Genomic DNA, 12,502 nt, shown 5'->3' with positions numbered 1-12,502 from the left:
TCAGCAGACACGAATGGCTATGGCCGCCGACAGCCTATCATTACACACAACGGCTATGGGCTCAGCAGCGGCTGCTGTCCGCACACAGCGGTCAATCACAGCAGCAGCAAGCCGTAGATTCCAATAGGATTCGTAGCATGGCAAAATATCTGTATAAATAGTGCCCTAATTCTGTCTGTATCCAAACTCTGCATCCACTAATAAAGAAAAACACGACACACGGGAGAGAAAGGCTTAGTTAAGTGTTTTTATTCTTGTTAAACAATACATTTTTCGTGTTTCGGAGGAAAACAGTTTTTCTCTCCCTCCGTTTTTTTGTTTCTTATTTTTTTTTTTCTGTTTTTGTATCTAAAAACCGATCCAACATTTTTTTTTTTTTTCCGTATAATAAATAATTTAAAGATATACTTTAGGCAAATAGATTTTAAAGGTAAATACGGTTTTACAAATGCAAAATAAACAAACAGAAAACCTTTAGATAAAATAAAAACAGCTTCAGAAAAAAAGAAAGTACCTATTATCACTATTACACAGTAGAAAAATAAATTAAAAAAACAAAACAATAAAAAGGATTACTTAAATTGGGAGAATATATATATATATATATATATATATATATATATATATATATATATATATATATAGTTTTAATGGGAGTAATATATACACTAATAGTGTGTGTGTGTGTATATAATATATATATATATATATATATATATATATATACACACACACATACACATACACACAGAGCAGAATTAAAAGCATACCACGCCCATGTCAAAATAAATGTAAATTAAACATCAAATTGAAATGACGGACTGATTATGCACTCTCTCCGAGTACCTGTTGCATGTTTGCAACCGACGAAGCTATTTTGTGAGTAGAACCAATAGGCATTTAGATGATACTCCAGATAGAGGACAAAATTTAAAGTATACAACAATCAATGGTGCCAGATATCTGTGCATTAATGAAAACAGATCACAACTAATGCTTATGCAAGAATCTGAATACCTACAGGTCTGTTTGTTGTGCAGATGTGATAAACATTTGCATAATCAGGGCAAAAAAATGCCATACTTCCTTTATTATGTGTGATTCCTATATCGTCAGGACCATATAGTAGCCAAAAAGTATTTTCCCCACCACGAAGTACAGTACCTTAAAACAGGAGAAAAAGAATAATATGACCACTAGGTGGCACTGACAATATAGGAACCACATGAAAGTACAGAAATTTTCACCCCAATTGCGCAAATTTTTATCACATCTGTAGGAAGGAATATACATTTATACACAGACCCCATAATCTTTAATCAAAGCAGGCTTACTGATGAAAAAGATTAATTTGATAGCAGCAAACGTTGACTCCATCTGATGAAGATCTTGGAGTTAAGCTTTGTGAGACCTGACAGTCGAGACAAGGAGTGGGCAGGAGGGGCAGCTGCCCTGGGCACTGTGCTATCATGTGAGGTGGGGGGGGGGGGCAGGATTTGTGTTGGAAGGGTGAATTTGAGGGGTGGCAGTGTTGTTCTAGGAGAGGAAATTCAGTGGCGAGTACCAAGAGTAGTGATTTTTGGGACTTGTGTAGGGAGGGGGGTAGCAAGAAGATTTGTGCTAGGAGGGGGTTAGATGTGTACTAGTATGGGAAATTTTAGGGAGTAGAGGATTTGTGCTAGAAAGGGTGAATCTTTTTTGGTGGGGGAGGGGGCATTTGAGCTGGATGGATATGGGGAATGGGTAGGGGCAAAGATTTGTGCTGAAAGGGGGGGGGGGGGATAACAGCATGGGGTGGATTTGTACCGAGAGGAGGGGGATTTTATGCTTGGGGGTAGGCATGAAGATTAGTGCTCAGTGTTTTTGTTGCCACATAATGCTCAAACATCTGGGGGAGGGGGGCACAGTTTGGTATGTTCGCCCTGGGCTCTAGGTGACCTTGTCCGGGAACTGCTGACAACTGTCACGATGTTCTCAGTGTAGGGTCTAACTAGCCCCAGTCTGCAGGGTGATAGGAATTCAGAAGTAGCGGTTCAATAGAATTACATGACATTGTAGTGTGGAATCAATAAGGAAAAAGAGATGTTATATCAGATCTCTCTGGTTGTGTTCACAGTTATTGCATGAAAACACACGTCGATGTGCTGCCATCCATTCTTGATGGCATCTCAATGCCCCTTGTCAACACTATACAATGCATTGTGAAAAAAAAAACAAGCAGTGTCTGCTTCAGTGATCTCCATTTTCCGGGGGGGAAGGTTGGCTAGGTATGGTATATATACATAGTTACATTGGTCCAAGCCAGACTAATGTAACCATGTAAAAAATTAAATCATACCTGGAATTCTGCACATTCTGCAGTGAGAATAGGACCATATTTGATGACCAGGTCACCTGTATATATAGAATGCGGAGTTGAAAAAAAAAAAAAAGCCTATTGCTGGAGGATGGACACAAGGAAAATACTGGGTTTAGAAAGAGTTGTAGGTGTTGTACCGAATATTAAATCAAAAGGCACAAGAACTCTGAGAATCCACAGAAGATTGAGTGATTACAGGCATCATCAGTTTTAAAGTAAAAGCATCAAATGTCAATATAAATCTATATTGACATATTCATGTGGGATGGATATATAAGGAATAGCACGGCAGAAATATCTTTCCAGGAGAAAATGCTGCTCTAAACTCTCCCAATTCTGCTCAAATGACGTAGACAAGTTGATCATCAGATCTCTGTTAAAGTGGAATTATACTCACCTCCTCTCCAGTGCTGCGGAGTCCCGGAGCTCCCCACCGGCCGCTGTTATCTTCAGCCGGATCAGCTTTCCGGGTTCCAATCTTCAGCCATTTTCATTGACCTAGGCAAGGTGATGGGACTCATCTTAGCATTGCCGAAATGTGTAGAGAGCCGTGCATGCACACACCAGTGTACAGGGCACGCAGGCAGGTAAAGAACTTTAATGAAGGGGAGACATAGCATGCCTCTTCTGCATTCAAAATCCTACCTGCCAATTTTTTTTCCCAGGTTAAAGCTCCATGTTAAAGAGGATCACCCAGTCTGAACCCTGACCACTATTCAGAGATCACATGACCAATAGTCTTGGCTTTCAGTGAAGCAAGAAGCACTGAAGGGAGCCTATAATAGCATACATGATGATGATTATTATTATTATTAGTACAGGCATTTATATAGCTCCAATTTATACAGCATTTTACATACTGTAAATTCACATCGGTCCCTGCCCTCACAAGGAGCTTACAATCTAAAAGGTCCCTTCCTCACCTTCATACACATACTGGGGACAATTTAGACTGGAGCCAATGTCTTTGGAGTGTGTGTGTGTGAGAGTGTGTGTGTGTGTGTGTGTGTGTGTGGGGGGGAGCACTCAAGTAATCTTAATGCAGATAGTGCCCTGGCTGGGGTTTAAACCGAGGTCCCCATCACTACAGGGCAGAAGCGTCAAACCACTGTGCTGCCATACTGAGGAGTACCTGTGGCTGGTGCAGTGGCTTGTATTAATCCCACAGCACTGGTACCCCCAGTTGCTGGGGTACCAAGAGAAAAGGAGGGGAGATAAATGAACAGAGAAGCTACCAGCACAAGGGACACCTGTAATTTAATGTAAGTACTTCAACTTTGTGTTGATTTAAAAAAAAAAAAAAAGTTTAACCAAAAAGGCAAGACTTGCTCACCTATGTTTGAATGGTGCGACACCCACAAGGTCCCTCACCAGGACCTAAAGAGTCAGCCTGTTTGGAATTTTTTATTTTTTTAGTTTATGCCTTTAAATCTCAAGTTGAAATGTCAGGTTCACACAAAGTGTAACTACACAACGGGGCAAATAAAAATATTTCATCAGTAAGTCTGCCCAGGAATAATACCCGAATATTCAGATTTGTGCAGGAGGTCATATGAGACGGGTTCAACTCAGGAGCATAGATTATGGGAGTTCCCACAAAAACCGTTCAGGTGTGCAAACCGCAATCTTATCTGAGCCCGCTATCCTGTACCTGTTTATCCAAACACTGTATAAACACATCTCTCAAAAGGCCACTGTCACCCCCTATGAAACCGTAACAAAAAAGTGAAAATCTAACATACCACCATTATGTTCATAGGTAGTACCGTCCAACAGGTTTTGCCCGATAATAAAGCTGCTTTGAGCAATTTATCGAATACATTTCAGAAAATGTATATTGCAGAAAATATTGTGGATTTCTAAAGACCATCTCATTTTTCCACTGAAATTTTTTTACAGAGAAGCTGTACACCCTTGGTGCCCACCCTGTGGCTCCTTGGTGCACTTTGTGTTGCCCCAGCAGCTTGTTATGGGTGTGGGTGTGGGATCATTGAGAACTAAAGTGGCTGTAATGGCAGTAATCTCCAGCAGTCTCTTGCAGCATGTCCCTAGCAGTGTTAATTTTGGCCGCAGATTTTGATTTAGTTTTAGTCATAGTCTTAGGACTAAATGGTATTTTTAGTTTTAGTCCCATTTTAGTCTAATTGTTTTAGTCGTATTTAGTCTACTAAATCTCCAGTACATTTTAGTTGACTGAAACTCACTTTAGTCGTCTAAAATCTAATGGTTGTAATTAAATTGTAATGCATTAGTTAAACATTTCTCTACAATTTCCAAACTCATTATATACTACTGGAGTTAAAAAAAAAAATAAAATTGAATGTTATGATTTATGGTATTGAGGTACGAACATGCACTACAGACCAATGTTAATTTTGAAGTCAAATTTCAATTTAGTTTCAGTCTTTTGACTAAAATTCCATTTTAGTTTTAGTCCCATTTTAGTCTTTTGACTAAAATGTCAATTTAGTTTTAGTTGTATTTTAGTCATCTCAGTTGTTTTAGTCCTATTTTAGTTGCCTAAAATAGCATTAATTTAGTTAAGTAGAATGTTTTAGTTGACAAAATTAACACTGGTCCCTAGTCTCCGACTACTTCCTTTAGTATGTCCCCAGTCTCTGATCACCTCTTGTATACATTTGTAGGAGGTACACAGTAGTGTGTGTGTGTGTGTGTGTGTGTGTGTGTGTGTGTGTGTGTGTGTGTGTGTGTGTGTGTGTGTGTGTATACATACATACATACATACATACATACATACATACATACATACATACATACATACATACACACACACACAAAATACTATGTGCCTCCTACAAAAAAAACAAACCAAAGAGGGCGCACCAGCCTAGTGCATCATCCCACGCACCTTTTAATAAAAATTCCATTAAAGAGGCTGTAAACCTCTTAAAAAAAATTCTCAAAAAGGATAAATAAGTAAACTTGCAAGACAAAGGCATAATGAGCTAGTATGCGGTGCATACTAGCTCATTGTGAAACACTAAGCTTAAAACAAAGCTGTTGCAGCGGTCCCTGCACACCGGGGTCACGGCCGACATCTTTCCCGGAGCTTCTTCCGGGTTTGCGGGCTCTGGTGCTGCGATTGGCCAGAGCCACAATGACATCACTCCCGCACATGCGCACGGGAGCCGCCGTTCACGGCACAGGGCTCGGAAAGAATGGCACACGTGGCCCGTTCCTTCAGAGCGCATTAGCCAGTGATTTCACTGGCTGCATGCACTAGAAATATGATTGTTTCAGTACCTATAGGTAAGCCTTATAGGCAAATGTTTGCAGTTTACTTCCTCTTTAAGTAGTAGTGCACCGAAATTTTGGCTGCTGAAAACGATTGGCCGAAAATAGGGCTTTCAGCATTGAGCAGAAATAAAAGTGCTGATAATGGCTGCCAAAAACGCGTCTGATTTTGTCGCGATTTACCTTGCTTATGGTGTGTATTTCATAAGTCACCGGACTCAAAAAATGCATCAAAAATGCAACAGTTGCATTTTTGATGCGTTCTTGCTGCGTTTTCAATGCATTTCAATGGGGAGGTGCAGCAAGAAGGATTTTTAACACCGCTTCAAAAGGTGCTGATAAAGGCCGACAATAAATTTATATGCAATTCAAATTCATTTAAAAGCTGAATGTGATACAGTTATACAAATATATTGTTTTTTTTTAAAACATCAATTTCAGTCAAGTGCATCCTGAATTTTTGGTTTCCGCTCCATTTATTTTAATTTCAGTGCACCACTACAAGTAAGACGTACAAACCATACGATGAAGATAGCATTTCAAAGTATCAGCTTCAAGTTTGCTCGAGAAAGAGGTTTTATCCTTCGAAACACGCAAGGCAGCTAAGATCTTAAGCATGTCCTTCCGTGGTTTGAAGTACGCTGGGCAGATTGAGCAACCTTAAAGCCGATACTTTGTTTGAAACGCTGTGTTTATCATACGGTTTGTATGTTTTACTTGGATTATTAATATAAAGGTATTTGGGATAATGCACTAGGCTGGTGCGTCCTCTCTTGTGTGTTTTATTTGTAGCGTGCCATCGTGACATCCCCAGTCCTAAGAGGGCAGCAAGGCAGTGTGTGCTCCTGACCAGTGCAGTGGATGTATACAAGGAACTGGCATCGGACCATCACACTGATGAGCAGGGAGTCTGTGTGTCTTTACTATGTGCCGCCCCTTGGGGATGTCAGGGGGGTCCAGAGTCGGGGCCCGTTCTAGCTCTAGTACACTGGCCCCCAGGCTCTACACTATCACCAAGGGAGACTCTAGCTAAACAATATATATATATATTTTTGTTTTGATCAAAGCTAGGAAGAGTTCCAATTTTACAGCAATTTTTACTGCTGTGCCACCAAAAGTAGGGGTTCTCATATTGCCTGCTACAGTGACCCCCGTCTTTAAGACAGGAAGCAAGGAACCCAGACATTAAAAATACTGTCAAAGACCATTAAAAAATAAATAAGTCAGCGACACTCCATTAAAATTCAACAATGGTAACCTTATTAATTTGGACAAAAGGGAGAAGTCCACTTTAATGATGAAGCCTTATGGGTGTAGCATGTCAGAGGAAGAGGTCCCAGCTGGAGACCCTTTGTCCTTTTGTCCAGATCAATAAAGTTACCAGTGATAAACAACAATAGAGTGTTGCCGACCTTTTTTATTTCTTGTATCATTTGGGTGTGCGGGGCATAGGGCAAGCCCCTGTCTAGCTTCTGGAACCCAGTTTTTCCACAAAGGGTGACCTTGTTACAGAGCTGGTGAGCAGCACATGCATTATTTTTGTTGAAGGTTGTAACTTATCCTCAGCTCCTTCCAAAGATTTAAAAAAAAAAAAAAAAAGTTTTTTTGTTTTGTGTTTTTTTTTTTCCCCCCATACCCTGACACACAATCTTGCCATGTCAAACTTTTATAAATTGGAGAAAAGCAGACATAATTTAGCAGCTGAAAGACTTGACAAGGGAAATGTGTTTCACCGATCCCCGTGGCCTAAAAAAAATAATAACTAAAAGTCGTAATCTCAGTACCAAAATAATAGAGTACCTATGGAGGGTACTCTGCCAATCAGAGAAGTACCATCTCGGCTGGTGTGGTGCCAACAATTATGTCAATTCATTTACAATAAGATTGCAGCTTTCTTAATAAAATGACAAGTTGTCCCGACTTCATTACGGGTTCTACACACAAAACATACTCCTATCTTATGTAGGTGACAGGTCCACTTGAACCTGAATTTTTCACACAAAAATCAATAGAGTTTTTTTTTTTTTTCCTTTTTTTAAACTCATACCAATTTCTATCACTTAGGAGAACCGGCGATCTGACTTTATCCCACAATAATTTCGAGTTCAAAGCTCAACTCCAGGCAGGTATAAAAGACACAAAGGAATATAGCGCTGCATTCATTAATGCATCCATAAATGTGTGTGTTTTTTTCTATGCAAACAGTGTGAGTACCGGTTTATTTTTGTATCCCCTTGCAGTCCCTGTACAGCAAGGCTCAGGCTGGTAGGGGGGAGAAGCAGCAAAAGGAGCCCATCATGTGAGCTGAAAGGAAGGTAGAGCAGCTTGAGAAATGGGCTTATTAGTCTGCTGCTGTCCAATTACAGGCTGGGGGAGGGACAAGACCTGTAAGCGTTAGCCCCTGTTCACACCAGTGCGACTTGTCATGCAGTTTGATAGTTCCAAATCGCACCTCATTGCCGGCAATAATTTGTTCAAAATTGCGACTTTGAAAAAGGTTCCTGCACTACTTTTTTCCCCCTCCGATTTTATTGCGACTTGTATAAACTTCTAATCGCAAACTGCAATAAGATTGGGAGGTGCAAATCGCACTGATCTGCGGCTTTAAAAATGCGCTGAAGTAGCACGATTTCAAAGCTACACTGTGTGAACCAGGGCTTACTGAACTGCAGAGGAGAGAAAAAAATAAATAAATCAGGCCTCCTCCCCTGCCAGGCAGGACTGTGCTATATGGTAGAGCTGTGTAAACCTCAGGACTGGATGAATAGAAATACTAATTTGGCCCTTATATAAATAATTGTCTGTGTATTTATCGGTTTGCCCGGAGTTCTATATTATAGGTAACTTGTCAAAACAGAAATGTGAAGCGGCTATTGTTGACTCACTCTGAGGCTACCGCCCTCCTTCCTGACCCTGGTTCCAATGCCTAGAAAGTACCTGCCCATAAGAGGCAATAGGGACCACATTAAAGAAAAACTCCAGCCTCAATCTTTACAGGATATGCATATGGTTCCCAATAAAAGGAAATTTCAATTTCAAACTGCAACTAAGAATTCCCATTAAAGGAAAATATCCCTACCTTGCAACAGTATTTAGTTTGCAGACAGGATCTTTGGGCTAAGAGCTCAGGCTTGCCTGCTCTCGTCACTGGCTCTCTACCTTTAGCATGAGACAGTGGTCACATTACAAGCATTGTGGTAATATGGCATCCCCAGACTTGGTTTACTGCACTGAAATTGATCTCTGGTGAGCTACCAAGCACAGTGCCGAACATCTAGAAGGATGCTGGTGGGTTTAGTGTTTTATTACAACACTGTAAATAAGTGTGGGAGCCAAGACAAAGCCTTTCACTTCCATCTCCTTATCTACAAGACAAAAACAAGCAAGGATTCTGAATAGGGTTTGCTGGAATCCTCAGCATGTATAAAGCTGTCCTGGATGGGACTGAGATTAGAGTTTCACTTCAAGAGACTTTTCACATGAAAAGGTTGTTCGTTATTTAACCCCTTCCTGCCAGCTGTATGCTTATATGTGGAGGAATGGAGATAGGCCTCAACATCGGGCTGATACATATATGTATACTTCTTTTGTGGTTTGCGAGCACCCTCACCGACTGCTGTCACCTACAGCTCACGTCCACCTAGCAATGATCAGGAACTGGCAGGACAGGATCCCAAATCACATGATCATGAGGCCCATGTACCACTCAGCAAAGTGGTGACAGGGCTGTTGAGTTATGAGATGGAAAGTGGGGGTATATATGGCCACTGTTATATGGCAATTTTTAAGGCAAATGTTACTTATCAGAATCCTTCCTTGGCGCCATCGCCTCCTGGCCCTTTTAGAGGTTTCAGATGCCAGGACGCGGGGCGGGTTGATGATCATGTGACCACTGTGATTGGCTGTCACATGATCGTAAAGCTCCCGATCCCAAGGAGCAATCAGGAGCTTTCCGGGAGTGCACTCACGGCACATCTGTGTTTGCAGCGTGGCACGCAATTATGCGGTCGCTCTGCACCAAGGCCCACCCGCTGAGAGGCCACAAATTTGCATGCTGTCGGTGCCAAGAGGTTAAGAAGCCAAGAATTATACATTGGCAGACATTGACAGCAACGACAACCAACAGCTGTGTATGCCCTTTCAAAGAGAACCGGTCACAAGCAGGCTTAGGCAAGAAGCCAAATATACAGTCTAAAAGGATTAGAACCGATAAGGTAGACTGGTGAAATATTTAAAGCTGCTGCTTTCTTTAAAAATAAAAAAAAATCTGTGGCTAGAGATTGCCTTAACCTTAAAGAGGCTTTTTCAAGGATTTTCTTAACCTCAGTCAATCAGCTCCTAAGCACCTAAGCATGCATTCAAGTATCCAACAGTCAAGTGCTGTAGTTATTTTTTTACATTTCTGTTAACGATGGGGCCTGTTATTTGATGATGTTATGCATACTCAGAAGCTGGGAGGCAGACTACAAGCTCTGGCAGTTAACTGGAAAACGAGAAAGAGAGGGACTTCAGGTGACCTCTTACCCTTTACCCTCACGCTGAAGAAGAAAAAAGGCAGCTGACCTCTAGGAAAGTTCAAACATTGACAACTTTATTGTTGCCTTGCATGAGGTCCCAGGCAGGTGCCCATTGGGTAAAAATGGTCAGTGTCTGAATGTTCTTGGAGTGCAGATTTCCCTTCCTAGATTTATTGGGCAAAGGAGGAGCCCCCACCAGCGTTTAGCACTCAGGTTTTTAGGCGAGTGGCCCAACCTAGGGCTTGAGAGCAGCACACTCTACAAGTCTGTCTAAGCTTCAAGCGAAATAGTCCGGCTCCAACAACAAGAAGTGCTGCTTCAAATTAGGGCAGATATAAACCTTTTAGAAATAAGCCGGCTTGCATTTTTTCAATTATGACCGGTTCTCTTTGAACTCAGTGGCTACATGGAAGGTGTCAAGAACAGCCCCTTTCAATCTTTTTACCACAGAGGAACCCTTGAGATCATTTTAAGATCTCAGGAGGCTTATGCCAACACCAAGTCAGTTTGAAAAATGCCCATAACATGGCTGGTCAGTAGGAAGAATGCTCCCCTTACAGTGATGGTTAGAATGCCACTGTTAGCTTAAAAAGATCACTGGTGCCATGCTGCTGGCGCTACCAAGCATTGTTGGCCCTGGAACTAGGTAGGCACTATCAGATAGGAGCTCAATCAGCCACAGAACCTCTAGCAACCTTTGAAGGAACACTGGTTAACAATGACCGGTCTAGTACGTAAGCAGGACAAGAAATCAGGAACATTGTGGTTGAGGTGAGCCCTCCTCTGTAAAACGTGTAGTGTACCATATTAGCAGAGCTTGAATGGACCTGTTAGTATGAAGTTTAGTGTGTGTCCGGTGTCACCGAACTGTAGTGTATTTGAAAGATTCCTATATTATTCACATACGGAGGAGGGTCTGCAGTGGGTTTGCGTACTCTGGCATCTCTGGTCTAGCCACGTTAGTGTGTCTATATCAGAAAACAAGAGACTGTGTTTCTGCCTGGGAAGGCAAGCTTGAAAACAGCAGGATGGGAGAAAGATCCAGCAACCAAAATCGGTCTGTTACTTAGCCTGACCCCACTTATACAAAGGAATACTGGTTGTTTACAGCTCGTGCGCGTGAAGCAGCATTGGCATCGCTCATATCCTCCGAGCTGGCGCCCCCCGGCTGCAACTGCTGCAGGCGGACTGCGGCCTCCTCCTGATTTTCGACAGGTGATGCGCCCTCCTCGTGCTGAGTGATCGGAGGCTCTGGAGGAGGCCGGCTGATCACAGAATCTTCTGGAGGGGAGGTGCTGGGCGGGTACCAGGGCGGCTGCATGTTCCCCTCTGCGCTATGATGCCGCGACAAAGGGTGGGGGGGCAGTGGGGGAGGATTACGGCTGCTGGCTGCCTCTGCAAACAGGAAAAGAAAAAAAAATGTAAGACACAGTCATTAGCCAAACTAACACCATCTTGAATATAAATCTAGCTGGTGTTTAAGTATAAAATCATCTCAAATGCTACAACATAAAGAGGAATTTGCAATGATCAAAAGGAGGTGTCCTACAGATGCAGAAAAGGGCATAAAACTTCTATCTCTTAAAAAAGAATCCAACTATTCACCAGAGTAGAAAGAGCTCCTTACAAACATAATAAGCACAGAAAAAAAAATAAAATAAATAAAAGTAGAACTATAGGCAAGAAATAAAATCACATACATGATTTAAGCTGCTCATTACAGTAGGACGACATTGTTTGCTTCTCTAACTTCCCACTGTAAATGCTTGTTGATCCTGCCAGTATTACCATTCATCTGCCATAAATCTAAGGCAGGCAGTAGATTAAGCAGTGGGTTGCAAGAAAGAAAATTGCTCGATTCTCTCATCAACACATGAACACCTTCTGCAGAACTATTGTGGTCTTCCGGCGGGGGGTGGGGGGCGCAGGTAGACATCCCTTCCAGGAGAACACAGCCATAACTGCCAGCGGCTAAAGCCACTGGCAATAATTGCATTCTAGAAATCAGACAAGCTGGTTGTACCCAAGTCAATCGATGGATCGTCTTGGGTACAATTAGCCTGCCCACAGATGGATTGAATTTCGATGGTCCCTAATAAACTGCCTGAGATTCGAACCCTCTTTAGCCGGCTTAACAGTCAGAATCCTGCAATAAAGGGAGGAGAAATAAGAGCCTAAAGATAGAATTAGCCAGATTTTTAGTACATTCCCAACAGACATGCACTACCTCTTCTCTTAAAGCAGAGCTCCAGACAAAAGAGGAAGTTATGCTTTAAGCACTAACCCCCCCCCCCCTAGGTTTGACAGGTACCCACTCCCACTTACACATGGATAGCCTAGGTCAGGGATATGCAATTAGCGGACCTCTAGC

At 42.0% G+C, this 12,502-nt stretch overlaps 1 protein-coding gene across 4 annotated transcripts in view; it reads right to left on the bottom strand.

The window, feature by feature from the left end:
* Window positions 1-7,461: 7,461 nt before the first annotated feature.
* SH2B1 (SH2B adaptor protein 1) overlaps window positions 7,462-12,502 on the bottom strand; it is a 33,695-nt gene continuing 28,654 nt past the window's right edge. For 3 of the 4 annotated variants that reach the window (XM_077449607.1, XM_077449609.1, XM_077449608.1), the window contains one exon: window positions 7,462-11,526. In XM_077449607.1, coding sequence (XP_077305733.1) covers window positions 11,213-11,526 — 314 coding nt within the window. In that variant the 3' untranslated portion in view covers window positions 7,462-11,212. The remainder of the gene's footprint in view (window positions 11,527-12,502) is intronic. The other variant, XM_077449610.1, reaches the window with a different exon arrangement.

This window comes from Lithobates pipiens, unplaced genomic scaffold (assembly GCF_037356315.1).
Source record: "Lithobates pipiens isolate NorthernLeopardFrog02 unplaced genomic scaffold, aLitPip1_a1.2 Scaffold_22, whole genome shotgun sequence".
Classification (NCBI taxonomy): Eukaryota; Metazoa; Chordata; class Amphibia; order Anura; family Ranidae; genus Lithobates; species Lithobates pipiens.
This window is presented reverse-complemented; position numbering and strand designations above follow the sequence as displayed.